Below are 17079 nucleotides of genomic sequence, written 5' to 3'. Positions count from 1 at the left end.
AGATTAGTCAGACAGTTAAATGTACTGGCACGCCTCATGACCGGCACACATTGCAGGTTACAGGGGAATTAGCGACATTTCCTTCTTTGTTTCTTCTACAATGTTGTGGTTTTTTTTACTCTTTATTGAATGTTCATGTTCGTGTCCAGTGTTGTACTCGCCACCCTGTGGGACATGGATGAACTTGCAGGCTCAGCTGGGACTCCCTTCTGTGCATGGTAAAGGAGATCACTCTCAGCAGGGCTAACTGAAACATTGGTGAACTCAAAGTCCTGTAAGGACCCTGCCAGTCAACACTGAGAAGATGGACACGCGTTTTGACAGTACTGATGCTTCCCTTTTTAAGCCCCTCCATTTTCTTACCTTGACTGAATGAATGCTCTCCCCACTCCCCCTCAGGACATGACGCCTTTCCCACTTCACTCCTCCATGCCCCCAACCCCACCCTCTGTCCTCTCCTGGATCCCTGTTCTACTCCCTCCATAAACCCCCTCACCACTGACTCACCCTTGCCTCCATGCCAGCTGCCATTGTCCTGCTCCCTTCCCATATGCCATAGAGTTAAACAAGGAAAACTGCTGACCTTACCCACAGACTGATGCATGCATGCAAATATATTAAAAGTCTGAGCCCGTTATAGGGTGGCATGAGGCTTGACACACCTGCTGACTTTATCTCTGCCTCTCAACCCACTATTGGGAAACTGAGATTTCACACCCTGCCTAATGAATTCACTCTGCACACCATGTTTCACACTCTTGTAGGCTCCATAAATTCCCCCAAAGTTTATAAATTGGATAATCAGGAGTGAATCACATGCTGGGATCTAATTGAGAGGTTTGTAGGGTTTATATATAGAATAATAGGTACCCTGTGGTGAGTTACAGTCTGGAGTCTAATCGGAGGCTGGGGGGGTGGTTTATATATAGAATGCCGGGTGCACGCAGAGGTGAAGTCGAGGCATCAGAGGGAGCGCCTAAACCTCCAAACAACCCATCTACCCAACCCCTCAAACACCACCTGTCCCAGTGAGGCGAGGGGAATCTAGAACTAGGGGCCACTGTTTAAAAATAAGGGGTCGCTCATTTAAGACGGATAATGGGAACTCTCTTCCTCAAAAGAACGTGCTGGCAGAGTCTTTGACTATTTTTAAGGAAGAGCTAGATAGATTCTTGATAACCTTTCACCCCTTTGTTTGTTGGGGGTTGGCAGGAATGTGGAGTGGAGGTTACAGTCAGATCAACCATGATCTTGTTGAATGGCAGAACAAGCTTGAGGGGCTGAGTGACCTATCCTCCTAGTTTGTAGAAATATTTCCATATTATAGAATTTATAGCGCAGAGCCAGGCTATTCAGCCCCACTAGTCTGTACCAGTGTTCTTATATTCCACCTGAGCCTCCTCCCAGCCCTCCTCTTCTCATCCTATTGGCGCACCCTTTATTCCTTTCTCCCTCGTATGTTTATCCTGTATCTGTACCTTAACTAGCCCCTGTGGTAGCAAGCTCCACATTCTAACCACACTGTGTAAATAAATTTCTCCTGAATTCCCTATTTGTGACACTTTTATGTTTATATCCTCCACAAGTGATTCTCCCTATCCATCCAATCAAACACTGTGATAGTTTAAAAGACCTTTTATAGAGAAAAGAGTCCCAGCTTGTTCAATCTTTCCCAACGGTTATAACATTTCAGTTCTGATATCATCCTTGCAATTTTTTTGTTTTGCACCTTCCCCAGTGCCTCTTTTATATAACATGGAAGTCAGAACCGTGTGTTGGAAGTATGATGTAACCAAAGCTTGATACAAGCTTAACTAACTTCTCTACATTTCAATTTTATTCCTCTGGAAATGAACATCAGTGTTTGGTTTGCATACTTTAATTGGCCTTGTTAAATATAGCAATGCAAGTTCATGTATGTAAAAAAAAAAAAAAAATTGCATTTTTATATATTTTTTTTCTAGATGCAACAGTGAGGACGAGAGGTTTTGTGGAAGTCCACCTCAGGCCTGGGCGTAGTTTCCTGGATTTGTGGGAGACCTTTACTCCATGCACTTTATTGAAGACTTGGGAGGGACCCAGTGATTTGCCTTTGAATTGCTTTGGTTGTCTTGCCCTTTGCCGTTCAGTTTGCAATGCAAGAATACAAAAATCCCAGATACCGGCTGCCTCAGCAACCCTCTTGTAATGGAGCTTGGGCACTAGATTTGGGCAAATGCCCGAGATTCATGGTTACCTTTTTTTAATTGTCTACCTGTGTTAAATTTGAAGATTGTTTACAATCACAGTGGCATCGATATTGAAATGTGTCAAGGACGAGGGGGTGGGGTTTGCTAACTTATTTTTTTAGGAAATGACTGCCACGATTGTTAGTCATACCCAGGCACCTCCCAGTGGGTCAAACTTCCACGTTTCTAAGTGGAAAAAGTGCCCTCACCCCGAAAAAAAAACTCTTTCGTTTTTCGACCAAAAGTGACCAGTTGGACAACTAGATTTTTTTGATTCTTTCTGATTGGCTACTTTTGGATAACAACCAGATTTTTGCACAGCAGATTTCAGGGTGACCAATCAACAATCGGATTATGGAAAGGAACGTTTGATTGGTACACATATGAAGGCCAGTGCCTTATCTTCAATTTGTTATTTGTCTTATTAACCTGCTCCACTACATTTAATGTATATAAGACTTGTATGTTTACACTTTTTTAAAAAAAAAAATATATATAAAGCAGTGAGGCGAGGGGTTTGGGGGGAGAAACGTGCTTTCTGTCTGAGCCTAGTTTTTTGGGATGTTGTTGTGCTATGATGATCCCTCATCCCCTCGAATCTCTTAGCAGACCCCAACTTTCAAACCCATTACTCTAAAGAGAGAGAACTATATTTTATGTGTTTGATATACACTGGAGACGAGCAATGTTAGTGTTCAGAAATGACACCCAAACCCATTTCAGGCACCTTTTGTTGGTGTCAGCAATGAGCCATCCCAGACCTGGGACATGACTGGGTAAACCTTGTTCTGCGCTTCTCCTTCCATCGGGCACGACCTTCCAGGTGTGGATGTGTTGGGTGCACAAGGGAAGATTCTTCGTTCTGCCCAGCCTGAAGATTAATTCTATGGCCCCGTCCATTTCCTACACCAGCCTTCGATTGCACCTATTCTAAGTGAGATTGAGGGGACTGGGTGGTGTCGTTTCGGACTGAGGCCGGCCAAAGTCATCTCACGTGGGGAGGAGGCCGGGGCTGGGTTTCAGTACAATTTCTAGAGGTGACTGCCAGTGTAGGAAACAGTTGAGTGTAGCTGGACTGACAATATGCCAATGAGCATAAACCTGATGATTTCATAGGCTCAGGGTGAATCTAATTTGTTTTTATGCCAATTATTATTGCCACGTGTATTGTACATGATTTTATGGATTTTTGAATGTTTTCCATTCAGTAAAATGCAGGGAGAGTTTTCGAAATGAATATTTTCTGGTTTTTTTGAGGCAGCTATACTTGAACCAGGGTCAATCCTTCCTTACAATTGATGTGAAACTGAGGTAAAGGACATATTCTTATTAAATTATGCACTAAAATGGGGATGAGAAATGTCTGTTGAACATGGGGCCTATTTGGCACAATGAAGGGCACTGCCCAGTCTGATACTGCCCCATTTTTCATTGTTTGTTGACTGATGCCCCTTGGGATGATACAAGGTCAGTTGCTGTCAGGTTTGTGCTTGACTCTCTTTCATTGTGCTGATACGCTCCCCTTATCACCAGGACAAGGGTTTAAGGCTTCCACGATTCACTGCTTTTTCTCTCTTGGTCCTCACACATCAGGTGACTGAAGTTTTGACCTTGAATGCTGGAACCAAATTGTGTCAACATTTTTTTTTGTCCTTTTTATGCCTTTGTACCTGAATTTTCAGATTGGTTTTTAAATAAATAATTGACCGTTTTTTCAGATCTGTGTAAATAAATGGCGGGTCTGCGATGAAGGGAAGATTGGAGAATTCTTCATCCTACAGGGTAAACCTGCGTCTGTGTTTGGGAAGTTGGGGGGATGGTAGGGGCAGGGGGAAGGAACTGAGAGTATGACAGCTCCCCTCGCACCCCCTCCCAACCCCCGACCAACCACCCCTATTGGGGCCAGGAGTGAGGAGGAAAATTCGGCACACTCCTTCGGCCACTACAAAATCCTTCAAATTACCCAGGTTGGAAATACTGAGCCACTTACAGACTGCAGTTTGGTGTTGGAAATCTGATAACCTAATACATTAATTTTACAATAAAAACAAAATGCTGGAAACACTCAACAAGTCCGATGGTATCTGTGGAGAGAGAGACCGAGTTAATGGCTGGGATTTTCCAGCTCTGTGGTGGGCGGGGCTCACCGCCGGCGAGGGCAGCGTCCCAGCCAGAAGTCCATTGTCTTGTCTGGCGGGACCGGAAGACCCCGGTGACGGGTGGGTGCGGAAGATCCTGCCCAATGTTTCAGGTGGGGTAACCTTTCGGCCATGTGTATGAGTGGGCATCACCCTTGCCTCTAAGTCAGAAGGTTGTGGGCTTATTAGACACAAAAAAATCCAAACTGACACTCCCAGTGCCAGTACTGAGGGAGCGCTGCAGTGTCAGAGGTGCGTGTCTCAGATGAGAGGATCACCTGCCCTTTCGGGTGGGTGTAGGAGATCTTATGGTACTATTTTAAAGAACAGGGGAGTTCTCCCCTCAGTGGCCAGAGGTTGAATCTTGGGGTGGTCTTGCTGTGTCTGCCTTTGCACCACAACTGGCATTGGCCATCTACTCATTTCAGAAGAGTGAAAGTTCACTAATCTGATTATGGCCTTCAGACCCACGGAAATGTGGTTGACTCTTAACTGCCCTCTGACATGGCTGAGCAAGCCACTCCGTTATCTCAGGGGCAATCAGGATGTCGGAGCCAGCATTTCTGTGATTGGATTTTTTAAAAAAAATTCAAAGCAGTAGAGCAATTGGCTTTCCATTCATTGGCTTAAATCCAAGAAAGGATGGGAACAGTCCCCAATGGTCACAGATTGAGAGAAAAATGAGACCAAAGCATATACAAGAAGTTAGATTCAAATGCTTTTATTTTGATTTGTGACGGATCTTGTTTTCAGTATAAAATAAATCTATTACCAGCATACAAAAATTAAATAGAATCTAGTATGTCAATCTTTTACACATTGGCAACACATGCAAAGTTTATATTTGGCATCTAAATCAAAAAAGGCAATGCAAACTTCATTGTCAGAGAGTTTGAGAGACACTGCATCTGCCCTGCTACCTCCATATCCAAAGTGTCCCTCCTGCAGTATGACCTGCCGAGTGAGAGGGGCAACACAATAGCTCCAGGTGGTGGCGTGCTGAAGTCAGGTTAGTCTTTGACCAGCAAAGACGGCCCTTCAGCTTCAGGCACAGTGACCCCTCTGTTTCAAGCTATATTTAATGCCTTAAGAGGTTAACGTAAAAGGCAAAAGTTATTTGATTTACCATTTTAAATTCATCTCAAGATAAACCTGAATAAAGTAAAATTGACCACCAGGTCCCCTTTAAACGGTGAGAATGTATCTTTTTTTCAAGGTTTAATCTTTTGACTTGCCTATCAAGGGTTGGGTATGGGAGGGATTGTTGCCTGATTGGAGCTCATGTCCTCCCTGACTGACTGACCGCTCTGAAAGAAAAATCTCATTTCCAAAACACAGGGAAACCCCAGTGTTTTCTTCCCAAGTTCTACGTAGGAAAAATTTTCAATGATTGGGTCACAAAAACTTTTGAAACACATAACAAAGAACACCACATGATACAATCAGTGGGTCACACTCTTCCGTTTAGTGCAAGTCTCTGAAGCTTAAAAACCCAGTAAAATACAAGATATTTCTTCACCCCAGCCTCCACGTTGATTAGCTGGTGGAGTGCCCTTGGAGTAAGATTTACTTCCAAAAATTGCTAAACCTCTTTTTTTTCAAAAAAAATAAAAACCCTCGATTGTTTTCATCCTGAAATGTATTAGCTATGAAGCAGTACATAGAGACCACCAAACTGGACCACCAGGGTTCAAGGTTATATCTCTTACAGTCTACTTTGTAACAGGCAGTATAACACTCCTGTCTCAAACCTAAAGACCTGGGCCAATGACATAGACAACCCACTGTATAATTTTTTTTCGAGGAACCTCGGGTTGACTTGACTGAAGCAGTCGGAACCTCCAGTGATTAGTCTTCAGGGACACGGCTTTTGGACAACTTATACGTGCAGGGTTTGAAAGGACATTGTCCCTGGAGGTGAGAATCTTCAGGAAGGTAGCTGGTCACAGGGTCTATGGATATTGCTTAAACTCTTGCTGTTTCTCTTCTAATGCCCAAGATCTTGGGCGTCTTGTGACTGAACATCTGACATGCGTAGCATTTTAAGAACTATAGTGAGGTAACTGGCATCACAGTTTCGCTCAGCAAAGTCACATCAGTGCAAATTCTAATAACAAGTCGGTTACATCATGGGTGTGTACTCAGTGACATCAAGAAGCATCTTAAACTTCACAATCACCTGAGAGTTGGCGATAAATCCTTTCCCCAGGGTTAGGGTGTCACTGGGAGTCATTCACCACCCATCACCTCCACATTGGTTAGTTTTGTGCTGATCACCATGTAGGGTGACTCCAGTGACATGGATGTCATTTACTCCTTGAACCTGAAGTCAAGGCAGCATTCCCAGGTGAAAACTTCAAGAACAAGCTCAAATCCAGCTCCCAGCAACACCTCTTACTTTGCCTGCCACCGGTGCAGATTCCCAATCTTGTGATTTCTTAATTAATGACCAAATCTGTGTTCTGGAATTCTATGAACCAATACATCTCACTAAGTGGGGGAAGTGAGAAAGTGCCTCTTCTTGTCAGCTCTCTTATAACCCAGGCTTCCAAATTGAGATGTCTGTTTCAATGCCTAACAGAGGGAAAGAACTTCACCTGGAGCAGGTTCAAACTTAGGTTCCACAAATAGAGGGACAAAGTCTAACCGTTCAGTTCCTCTTTCTCACCCTCGTACTGTGAGTAGGCTTTTTTTATTAAAGACATCAAGTATATACTTTAATCTAAAGATATAGCTCGGTCAGTCACATCAGGTGCTGTGATGTACCATGTACTATTCATCGCTAGTTTGTAGTTTTGACTCAATGTGGCACCAACCCCTCATCCTGACGGAAAAGATTCTCCCCGTCCCCAACCTTCCTCCGCCAGCCAGCCCAGAGGGCAGTCCCGAGTGTCTTTTAAGATGCTTCCTGCTCGCACCGAGGTGATGATTAATAAGGCTGATCAAAATCAGATGCAAGTTCGACCAAAACTGGCAGTTTTGGGATTGGGTTTGAAAACGTGGATCCCAGCAAGAGCTGATGGCCCTGAGAGAGGGAGGGGGGAATGTTCTCTCTGATGGCAGGGTAAAAGCTTTGCGGGCAATTAATTTGCTGAGTGGGAAGTCCACAGAATCGAGTACAACAGTGAATCTGATGGGAGCAACTTTATCCCAACCTGCTGTCGCGAATCTGATAGGATTAGGTACAGTGTTAGTTTTACATCCATCTGACTTTACTGTGCCTTAAAGCCATTGAGTAATATTTGGCTGGGTGTAAAAAATCAATGTTCTACCTAATTGCAGCCAGCAAGTTGGATTAAAATTACTCTCTCTAGATACAAGGTTTTAAATTTGACCAACGTATTGAGGGAGTGACTGGAATCATTAAAGATTTTTCTTTAAAATAAAGCAGAATGCTTGAGGTTTTACAGATGAGGAGTATTTGATATTTGGGCACCAATTATTATAGGAACCACATTCAGAGATATACTGATAATGACCAGCCTCACTATTACATTCTGATATACTAAGGGACACTGGTTGTTTTGGCACTGATTGTCTAACAGATGCCCGTTGCTATGACACCATGGTTATTCATGACTCTGTGGCTTATTTGCCTCAGAAGTGCTTTTGGTATACGGTTGATGGCATCATCACTTTACTAGAGCAGTTATCCAATGAGACTCCGCTGCCCATTCATTCATAAAAAGCAAATGGCATTAGGGTGGAACCAATTCCAAGGGGCACTGCCTTTTGGGAAATTTACTGACATTCGGTATGACGATATAGTATTGTTACATCACTTTCTTGTGATGGAAGCATCGCTTGGACTTTCCTGCTCACCTCCAGGGTTTATCAGGTGCTTCAGGAAGATATTTGACGCTAGGGGCTGTCTACATACAGCAGGAGAGTGGAGACCATGGCTGCAATGACAAAAAGCAGCATCCTGTTTTGAGGTACCAGTCCCAATCCAATGGAAGCATCACTGACAGGAAATGGAGCAGGTGGGTTCACCCAGCTGTGGATGGGAAGGGGGTGCAAACTCAAGGTTTAAGTTGGCAGGAAGGGGAATGAACTGGGAATGAGGGAATGCTGACTGACCCAGTCTAAAGGCTCAACCAGGAACAGCACAGACTCTCCAACCAAACCTGAAACCCAAAGGCATGCAACAGAGGTTCCAGGAGGCAACTCTCCAAAATCTTATTGGCCGACCTCAAGTTGATAGGGAAGGTTTTGAGTCTGCAGCTTGCAGCTCAGGCTGTGCCAATGGAGTGATTAATTCATAGCAAAATATCTGATGAATTATCATGAATCGAGCACCGGCATTGTGCAGTATAGTCTGTGCACGCTCACAGTGACAGCTCATGTTGCTATGACAGAAAGACATGCTCAAAGGAGTTTTTAGTCACTTTTATCTAACCCTATCAACTGGAAGCACCAAGGGAGTGATGAACCTGTGGTCTCACCCATGGTGAGAACATGCAAAGACCTGCATTCAACCTGTGAGAAATGCTGGCTTCTATGGCAGATCCAAGCATCTAAATGTTCATCAACTGTTTGACTGCGTGGTTGGGCCTCCAATCCCCCAAAAGAAGGAGCAGCCCCAGAGAAGTTTGGAGATGAATGGGGAGCTGAGCTCATTCACTGCTTTAATATGAAACAATTATTGGTGGAACTATTTTGTAAAGGGGAATCTAATCCCCAAATTCTCGCTATTACAGAACTGAAAGTCACTTCTTGATTGTCAGTGTTCTTGTTTGTGTATAATGGAAAAATCCAAGTGGAGATAGAAAATGGTACATCCCACCATCATTTTTCCTGATGAGAAGTATATCAAGTGGAAACAGGAGGTTTTGCTGCAGTAGAGAGAATATCTTCCTTCACAAGTTCATTCACAATGCTAGTTACTATTGGTTAGAATTAAAGAAGTTTAACAAGCTCCATTACAAGAAGTGCTTTTATTGCTCAACTTTCTGTCCACAGCGACATCACTTCCTCCTAAGGCCTTGTTCTGAAAATCCCCAATCAATTGCAAATTATTCCCAGCACCTTTCACTCACCTAAGAAAAATGACAATCAGAATCTTAAGTGATCTTTCAGGTCTCCAACTGATCAAGTTTCAAATAATTTGCCCCTTAAATGCCTTTGAAATTCATAGCAAAAAAGCAAAGAGCTACTAACATTATATTTAAGGTAGCATCCTGAGTAGCATCATCTGTTAGTTAATAACATTGGACATGCAGAGCAATCGGGCGTGTGCAAATTCTCCCAGAGTTTAATATTGTTTCAAATATCTTTATGCGCTTTTAAATAATTGCAATGATAAAGCAGTGATGAGCCTCTTTTTTTTTTCTGGTCTCTTATGGTGCACACTGGGTTAAAACTGACTGTTCACTCTTGTGTGCAAAGTTGCTATTGAAGAGCAGGATCGATCTGCCTCTAAAGGAGTGCAAGGATTTTGTGTGTCTACCTTCTGATTTGGGTACAAATTGCTAGATAAATACATTTACCCGTAAAGCTGAGGTCTGACTCCAGTGCCAATCACCTACAACCAGTATGATTTGTCAAATTTTGCATGACATGTCTCATCAATTTGAATCAAGGGATGATTAGGCAGGAAGATAATGAGGAGGAATATTTTCTCTGTATCTGTGAGTGTCTCATCTCCTTTATATTAAATAGCTTTTACAGCACAGAAACAGGCCAATTGCTCTCCACATGGGGCTTCTCCCACCCTTCTTCACCTAACTCCATCAACATACCCTCTATTCCTCTCTCCTCCACACCCCCACCCTGCCACTCATGTGTTCATCCTGCCTCCCCTTAAGTGCATTTGTACAGTTTACCTCAATTACTCACTGTGGGAGTGAGTTCCACATTCTCACTACTCCCTGGGTAAAATTCGAATCACCTGAGAAAAATTGTACTTAGGTCTAAAGTGGTAAAAGAAGAAGCATCTCCCCAAAACTCTGCCAACTGCTCTCTTTAATGCGTTAAGATGGCACTGAACGTGCCTTGTGAAGGTGGTCCATCATTTGATCCCTTCCCGTTTCAAACTGTTATGAGCAGGCAGACCTCAGCTGAGTGCTTTCTAGTTGAGAAAGGGTCCACAGTTGTCCCTGCTGTTGTGACATCTTTCTGTGGGATCGGGGGTGGGGGGTGGGGGTGGGGGGAGGGCGGTGGAAGGGTAACATTTGTGCAATGAGTTCACAAGGATAAGTAGCTAAACTACCATACACACTCAGGGTGTAAACCATGACTCATAGCTTTGACTGACACCTGCTGCATGTGTGCTGGCACTGGGGAAAGCTCACTCCAGTATAGGCATGCAAGGGTAGATGCCTGATGTGAGTTCATCTCACAGCCCTTGCATTATCTTCCTCTTTAGACATGGCACCACTGAATTAACGTCTTAGACTGGATAATTATCATTAGCTCAGGTACCGTGGAACCCACCCCCCATTCACATCTGGTTTTACAATCTGGTGCTACATGGCTTTGGACGATCATCAATCATGTGCTTCTGAAAAGCTAATTGGGTGTTTTTCAGTGGTGGCACAGTTAATGCAAGCCAATCTCAATCAGAAGGCAACCATTCCCTCTTCAAACACCAGAACCTCGAGATAGATTTAGATGAGGACAATCATTTGGTCCTTCTATCCAGAAGGACCTCATCACAGCATCCACCATTCTTCTTGATGATTCCAAGGTTTTTGAATCTACCACCCTACCAGTAGTCCATTCTCATTGCTTGATGAACTCTGACACTGGTCTTGACCTTGCCTTGCGACCCCTTGCTCCATTGTCCTACTGCCAAGGGATTCTCTTCAAGCTGTGCAAATATCCCACAAATATCCTCATTTGTTCACAGACGGGAGATTAAGAGGCCAGAAAGATCACCTGGAGTGAGGAAGAAGGTGTCCTCTCCTTGAATCTTTACCCTAACTTGATATTACTTAGCCTTGATTGAAATTCTAATAAATATTCTGTTATCTGGTCTGATATCAGCACACACCAGAGAGCATCAGTATCACTCAGTGTCAGCCCTGCTGTTGCATTAATGGAAAGCTGAAATAACAGTCACCCAGTTTCAGAAAAATCACAATTTGTACACCAATGCATGTCCCTCTGTCAGATTCTTTCCAGGCAGACTCTTTCCTGATGGTGGACTTCCCCTAAAGAGAACCATTTCTTTTACTGTGCTCCTGTCACATCAACTGCAGGTTCAATAGACCATGAAGTCAAATGTTAACTGCAAGGGGCTCAAAACAATTGTTGGGGGACGGGGGTGGTGGTAGCAGAGAGAGGAGGGTTGGGCGAACAGGAACTCCCTCTACATCCATCCATTCATTCATTGACCCATCCTGGCACCCAGCATTGAAATCGTTAATATCACTAGCCTGGGTAAGATCAGCCATGTTAAGGTTGATGTGTTCACAATCAGCCATGATCTGTAGGACCCAAATTTCCCACACCAACATCCATAAGCTCCATTTTCCCAATGTTTCCAAGTGAGGGTCTCTTTTCTCCTTTCCCAACATCCTGTTACAAACACTCCCCTCTCCATCACCTCAAGCCTATTCACTGATCGCAATTGCTTTGATAAGATATCCAGTTAACTGGTTAACTGATGACCACAATGCAGGAATGGGGGTGAAAAAAATGGAAAATCACCAGAGAAAAACAGATAAAAGAACCAAAGAGGAAGGAGAATGTCAAACAACAATGAGAGAACAGACATCCCATTCCAATGCATTTGTGGGACTTTTAAAAGAAAATATATCCAACTTATCTGTATTAAGAAGGGAATCAATTTTTTGAGCAGGAAGGGCGGGGTTTGTGGTACCTATTACAAGGGAAGAGCTGGAATTAATCTAAGATCTAAAGTGGGCAGATACAAGACATGATCACAAAGACCAACAGAAAACAGAGCTAATGTTTTGAGTCCAATGTGACTCTTCTTCGGAACTGACATAACCAGATTATCATAGCTAGGCCATTCAGGAGTGAAATCGGGGAGCAATTCTTCACGTAAAGGTAGTGGAGACCTGGAATTCTCTTCCCAAAATGCTGCAAATGCTGGGGAGTCGGGGTGGGGGTGGGGGGGAGGTCAATTAAAATTGTCACAACGGAGATTTTAATGTTAGGGAAGGGAATCAAAGACGATGCAGCAAAGATGGGTAGGTGGAGTTACAGATACAAATCAATCACTACTTAATTGAGTTGCCGAGCAAGAATGTTGGCCTTCATCTCAAGGCGGTCAGAATACAAAGGGATATTCTACTTCAGTTGAACAGAGCCTTAGTCACGCTCTGTCTGAAGTAACTGTGTTCAGTTCTGGACACCGTGTCTCAGGAAGGATATATTGGATTTGGGTGGGGGGTGCGGTGCACATGCACCAGAAAGATACCAGGATTAAAAGGATTGAAATATTGAGGACAGGTTCAATAAACCTGGCTTGTATTCCCTTGGGTTTGGAAGGTTGAGGGGAGCTATGACCCAGGTCGTTAAAGTGATAAAGGATTTCATAAGGTAGATAGAGAGAAACTATTTCCCCTGCTCGGGGAATCCAGGGCAGGGGGAAGGTAACTAGGTCAAAGCAAAATATTGCAGATGCTGAAGATCTGAAATAAAAACAGAAAGTGCTGGAAAAACTCAGCAGGTCTGGCAGCATCTGTGGAGAGAGAAACAGAGTTAATGTTTTGAGTCCAATATGACTCTTCTTCGGAACTGACATAACCAGATTATTATAGCTAGGCCATTCAGGAGTGAAATCGGGGAGCAATTCTTCACGTAAAGGTAGTGGAGATCTGGAACTCTCTTCCCAAAATGCTGTAAATGCTGGGGGGGTCAGGTAAAATTGTCACAATGGAGATTTTAATGTCAGGGAAGGGAATCAAAGGTGATGCAGCAATGATGGGTAGATGGAGTTACAGATACAAATCAATCACTACTTAATTGAGTTGCCGAGCAAGCCTGAGGGGCTGAATGGCCTCCTTCTGTGCCTACGCTGATGATGTGGTTTTGTGCCAATGAATTGGCTGAGGTGTGAGTGGCAACTATGCCAATACACTGGGGCTTTTTGGCACTGCCACCCAAAACCTACACCATTTCCATTAACAGATAGATTGATAACCAGGGGGCATAGGCTTCAACTAATTGATAGCAGGATTAGAGGGGATTTGAAGAGTAAGTTTTTCAGCTAGAGAGTAGTGAGGGTCTGGAACTCACTGCCTGAAAGAGTGGTTGAGGCAGAAGCCCTGATTGCATTTGAAGAAAGATTTGGATATGCACTTGAGGTGCCTGAACCTACAGAGCTATGGACCAAGAGCTGGAAAATGGGACACAATGTGCCAAATGGCCTTCTGTGCTGTAAGACTTTCTATGTTTCTATTACAGGGTAACCTTTACAACACTCGACTCCCAGTTATGTTCAATGACTAGAGAATGAGGAACATTGTGAGTGAGGGACACTGGCATCTGTGGCTGGTGCCCAATCTACAGTCTCACGGAACCCATGCTCCAGGCTCAGAGTGGACTCTCCTGAGATGAACCCTTATAATACACCTGGAATGACCCTGATAGTTCCACTTGACAGTAGGAATTAGTCCTGTACTGGTTAACCACAGCTGTAACTATGATCAGCTGACCAGTTTAAATGAGTTAGCTGTACATGAATCCCAGTTAATTTTAAAAATTCATTTATTGGATGTGGGTATCGCTGGCTAGACCAGCATCTATTGCCCATCCCTAGTTGCCCTTAAGAAGGTGGTGGTGAGCTGCCTTCTTGAACCGCTGCAGTCCCTGTGGTGTAGGTACACCCACAGTGCTGTTAGGAAGGGAGTTTCAGGGTTTTGAGCCAAGATGAGTTGGAAATTTTTCCCTACAAGCAGCTACCAGAAATTAATGGTAAAAAGCTTATCTAATCATCATATTCCTGGTTTAGCTAGTTACCTCTCTGCAAACAGAAGAAGTCCCTAAATATCTTTCCAACAGCACAGTGATAGAGCTGTTCCAGAGTCACTTCAAGTTCACACCAGCCTCTGGGGCTGCCCAGCACAATTTTGGATCAGTCAGGAGAGAAGTGATGATTCGCTAGTGGGGTTTAGCTAGTTGTTGACTTCAGTTGATGTACAGGAGAGCCAATAGTTCTCTAGGGGACACCAAACCAATAAGAAGGAGTCAAAAAGGCCAGTAACACACTGGGTAAAAGGCAACATGCGATACAAGTCTGGTGCTACACAGCTGGTGTCAATCTCTGTATGATCAGAATGTGCATGCTGCAAGGCAGATAAGTTGCATGCCCTAGCATCTCAGAGCATGATATGACAGTAACGAGGATTGGGGAAGGGAGAGGTAGACAGTACGTGTGAGCTGGGCAGTCGGAAATGAATTTAAGTCCATAACTGTGGTGTCTCAAAACGGTCGCACTGATGGCCCAAGTCTCCCGTGCAGTCTGTGTACGATCCACCCCCTCCCCTCCCCCATCCTGTTGCAGGTGTAGTAAGGTTACCTTATAAACTGTGTGTACCCGCTAGTGTTTGTATAGGCACGGCACATGTCTTTAAGCACTGATGCTAAAATCGGTGCAATCTTCAAGCCTTTGTTGGGGTTTTGAGGTCGGTTTTGGAACCGTAATGTCCACGTTCAGTGTTGGCACAGGAGTTTACCAGGCACTCCTTCCTAAAGAGACCACAGCAAGCACCATGAATAGAACCAGCTACCCACTGGTGTTATACAGTAAACACTTTTTCTTACAGGGGATACAAACAAGCAAATGCAGCATCAATCGGTTAAAACGCTTCGGTCCTGAATTTCCTCAGAAGCTGCCCTTCACTGCGCTGCGGTAACTGCAGCGTAACGACATCGTAGCTTCCACTGAGCGGAGCGGCAAGGGCCACGTGTCCGTCACCTCTTATGGTGAAGGTACCGCAATGCAGTGGAAACAGCTTCCAGGAAATCCTGGGCCTATTTTCAAAAAAAATAAGAAAGGACTTGCATTTCACAATCTCAGGATTTCCCAAAGTGCTTTACAGCCAATTAAAAAGTTTAGTCACTGTTGTGATGTAGGAAACATGACAGCGCCTTTTGTGCACAGCAAGTTCCCACAAACAGCAATGTAAAAATGACCGTATCGTTTGTTTTTTTTAGTGCTTTTGATTAAGGGATAAACATTGGCCAGGTTTGCTAAGGAGAACTCCCCAGCTCTTCTTTAAAGTAGCCCCGAGGAATCTTTTAGGGCCACCCGAGAGGGCAGACAGCGCCTTGATTTAATGCCTCGTCTGAAAGACAGTACCTCAGACAGTGCAGCACTCCTTCAGTACAGCACTGGAGTGTCAGCATGGATATTGTGCTCAAGTCTCTGGAGAGGATCCTGAACACGTGACCCCATGACTCAGAGGCGAGAGTGTTGCGCATGGAGACACAGCAGAGAGGGGTACAAGCAGGGGAAAAAAACAATGATAAAGGGGGTAAATTAACTGGAGGGGTGGAGCCATGGCTGAAGGATTGGGTGAGGAAAGAGAGGGGGTGGTCAGGATTCAGATTTGGGTGACTTGGCACAGGAAGATCCTGCCCTCCAATGGACCATGTCAGACATTAAAATGATGCACACATCGGGAATTTAACAATTAAGCAAGTAAATCATTTACAGTTTTAGCCAAGTCCTGACATTATAAAAAATAACAAACTCAAAGTGTCTGGTGAGGGGTGGGGGTTGGGGGAGCAGAAGAGGGTGAAAAATATTATGCCTGAATGTAGCAGTGGGAAATCCGAGAGTGATGCAATAATGTATAAACTTGAAGGGCAAGAGTAATATTATTGCATGCAAAGTGTCAGCTCGTAATCAGAAAGACTGTTGACAAGCCACAAATCCCTGAAGATATGACACACCACCGCTCCCACTGAGAAGCATGGTTTAAACAAGGCTGTTCAGATGCTACCTGATCAGGTAAGGTTTTTATGGCTCAATTCTAAAATCATTTAGGCTCTAGACATCAACAGGAAGTGCACAATCAATCCTCGTTACTCTGTCATATGGACATATGCATGTCATACATGGATTATAATTCAATACTGAAATGAGTTGTTAAGTGAAAGTGTATTACTACAAAGCTGAAAACTCAGACATGAGTAATATTTCTAGTGATCATATGAAGGATCTTATTATTCTTACTTGCATAGAATTAGCAGAGTATATATATATATATGTATAACAGTACACACTGTGAATTGTATCTTGTTCAGTCCTTAGATAACCAAAGAATGAAATGCTCTCTCTACACAGAATGATAGGACATGTGCCATTGTTGAAGTGTCTCCTGATCAATGACTGAATCATTGTTGTTTTTTAAAAAAAAATCAATATAGGATAATGCAGAGAACGATGTTCAAGCTAAAGGCAACTATTCGAGTGAGTGGTATGAGGTATATCAGAGCATGTTACAGTTAATCATACAGTTAATCAGCTAGTTGATATTCTCATTCTACAAACTTTTGCTTTAAAATGTTTTTAAAAAATAATAATCTTCTGTATATTTGCATCTTACTTACTTCTTCTTTCCAACTTGCTTAATTATAAATTTTACAAGCTTTTTAATAATAAATATTAGAATGAGGAATCCTATCACCCCTCCGACAACAGAGAGAATGATCAATGTCAGTGTATTGTCCACTTCTACCACTGCAACACAAAGGGAAAGTTTTAGAAATTAGTACAATGGAAATCACTAGAT

At 43.5% G+C, this 17079-nt stretch overlaps 2 protein-coding genes across 3 annotated transcripts in view; one reads left to right on the top strand and one right to left on the bottom strand.

Moving 5' to 3' along the window:
• The window catches only part of tmprss4a (transmembrane serine protease 4a), a 50886-nt gene extending 46941 nt beyond the window's left edge, over nt 1–3945 (top strand). For both annotated transcript variants that reach the window (XM_078533049.1, XM_078533048.1), the window contains one exon: nt 1965–3945. In XM_078533049.1, coding sequence (XP_078389175.1) covers nt 1965–1976 — 12 coding nt within the window. In that variant the 3' untranslated portion in view covers nt 1977–3945. The remainder of the gene's footprint in view (nt 1–1964) is intronic.
• Nucleotides 3946–13095: 9150 nt separating this feature from the next.
• scn4ba (sodium channel, voltage-gated, type IV, beta a) overlaps nt 13096–17079 on the bottom strand; it is a 28924-nt gene continuing 24940 nt past the window's right edge. The window contains exons 4-5 of the mRNA XM_078559024.1: nt 16898–17027; nt 13096–15028 (exon numbers count right to left, since the gene is read on the bottom strand). Of these exons, the coding sequence (XP_078415150.1) occupies nt 14941–15028; nt 16898–17027 (218 nt within the window). The 3' untranslated portion in view covers nt 13096–14940. The remainder of the gene's footprint in view (nt 15029–16897; nt 17028–17079) is intronic.

Source organism: Cetorhinus maximus, chromosome 2 (genome assembly GCF_964194155.1).
Source record: "Cetorhinus maximus chromosome 2, sCetMax3.hap1.1, whole genome shotgun sequence".
Lineage (NCBI taxonomy): Eukaryota > Metazoa > Chordata > Chondrichthyes > Lamniformes > Cetorhinidae > Cetorhinus > Cetorhinus maximus.
This window is presented reverse-complemented; position numbering and strand designations above follow the sequence as displayed.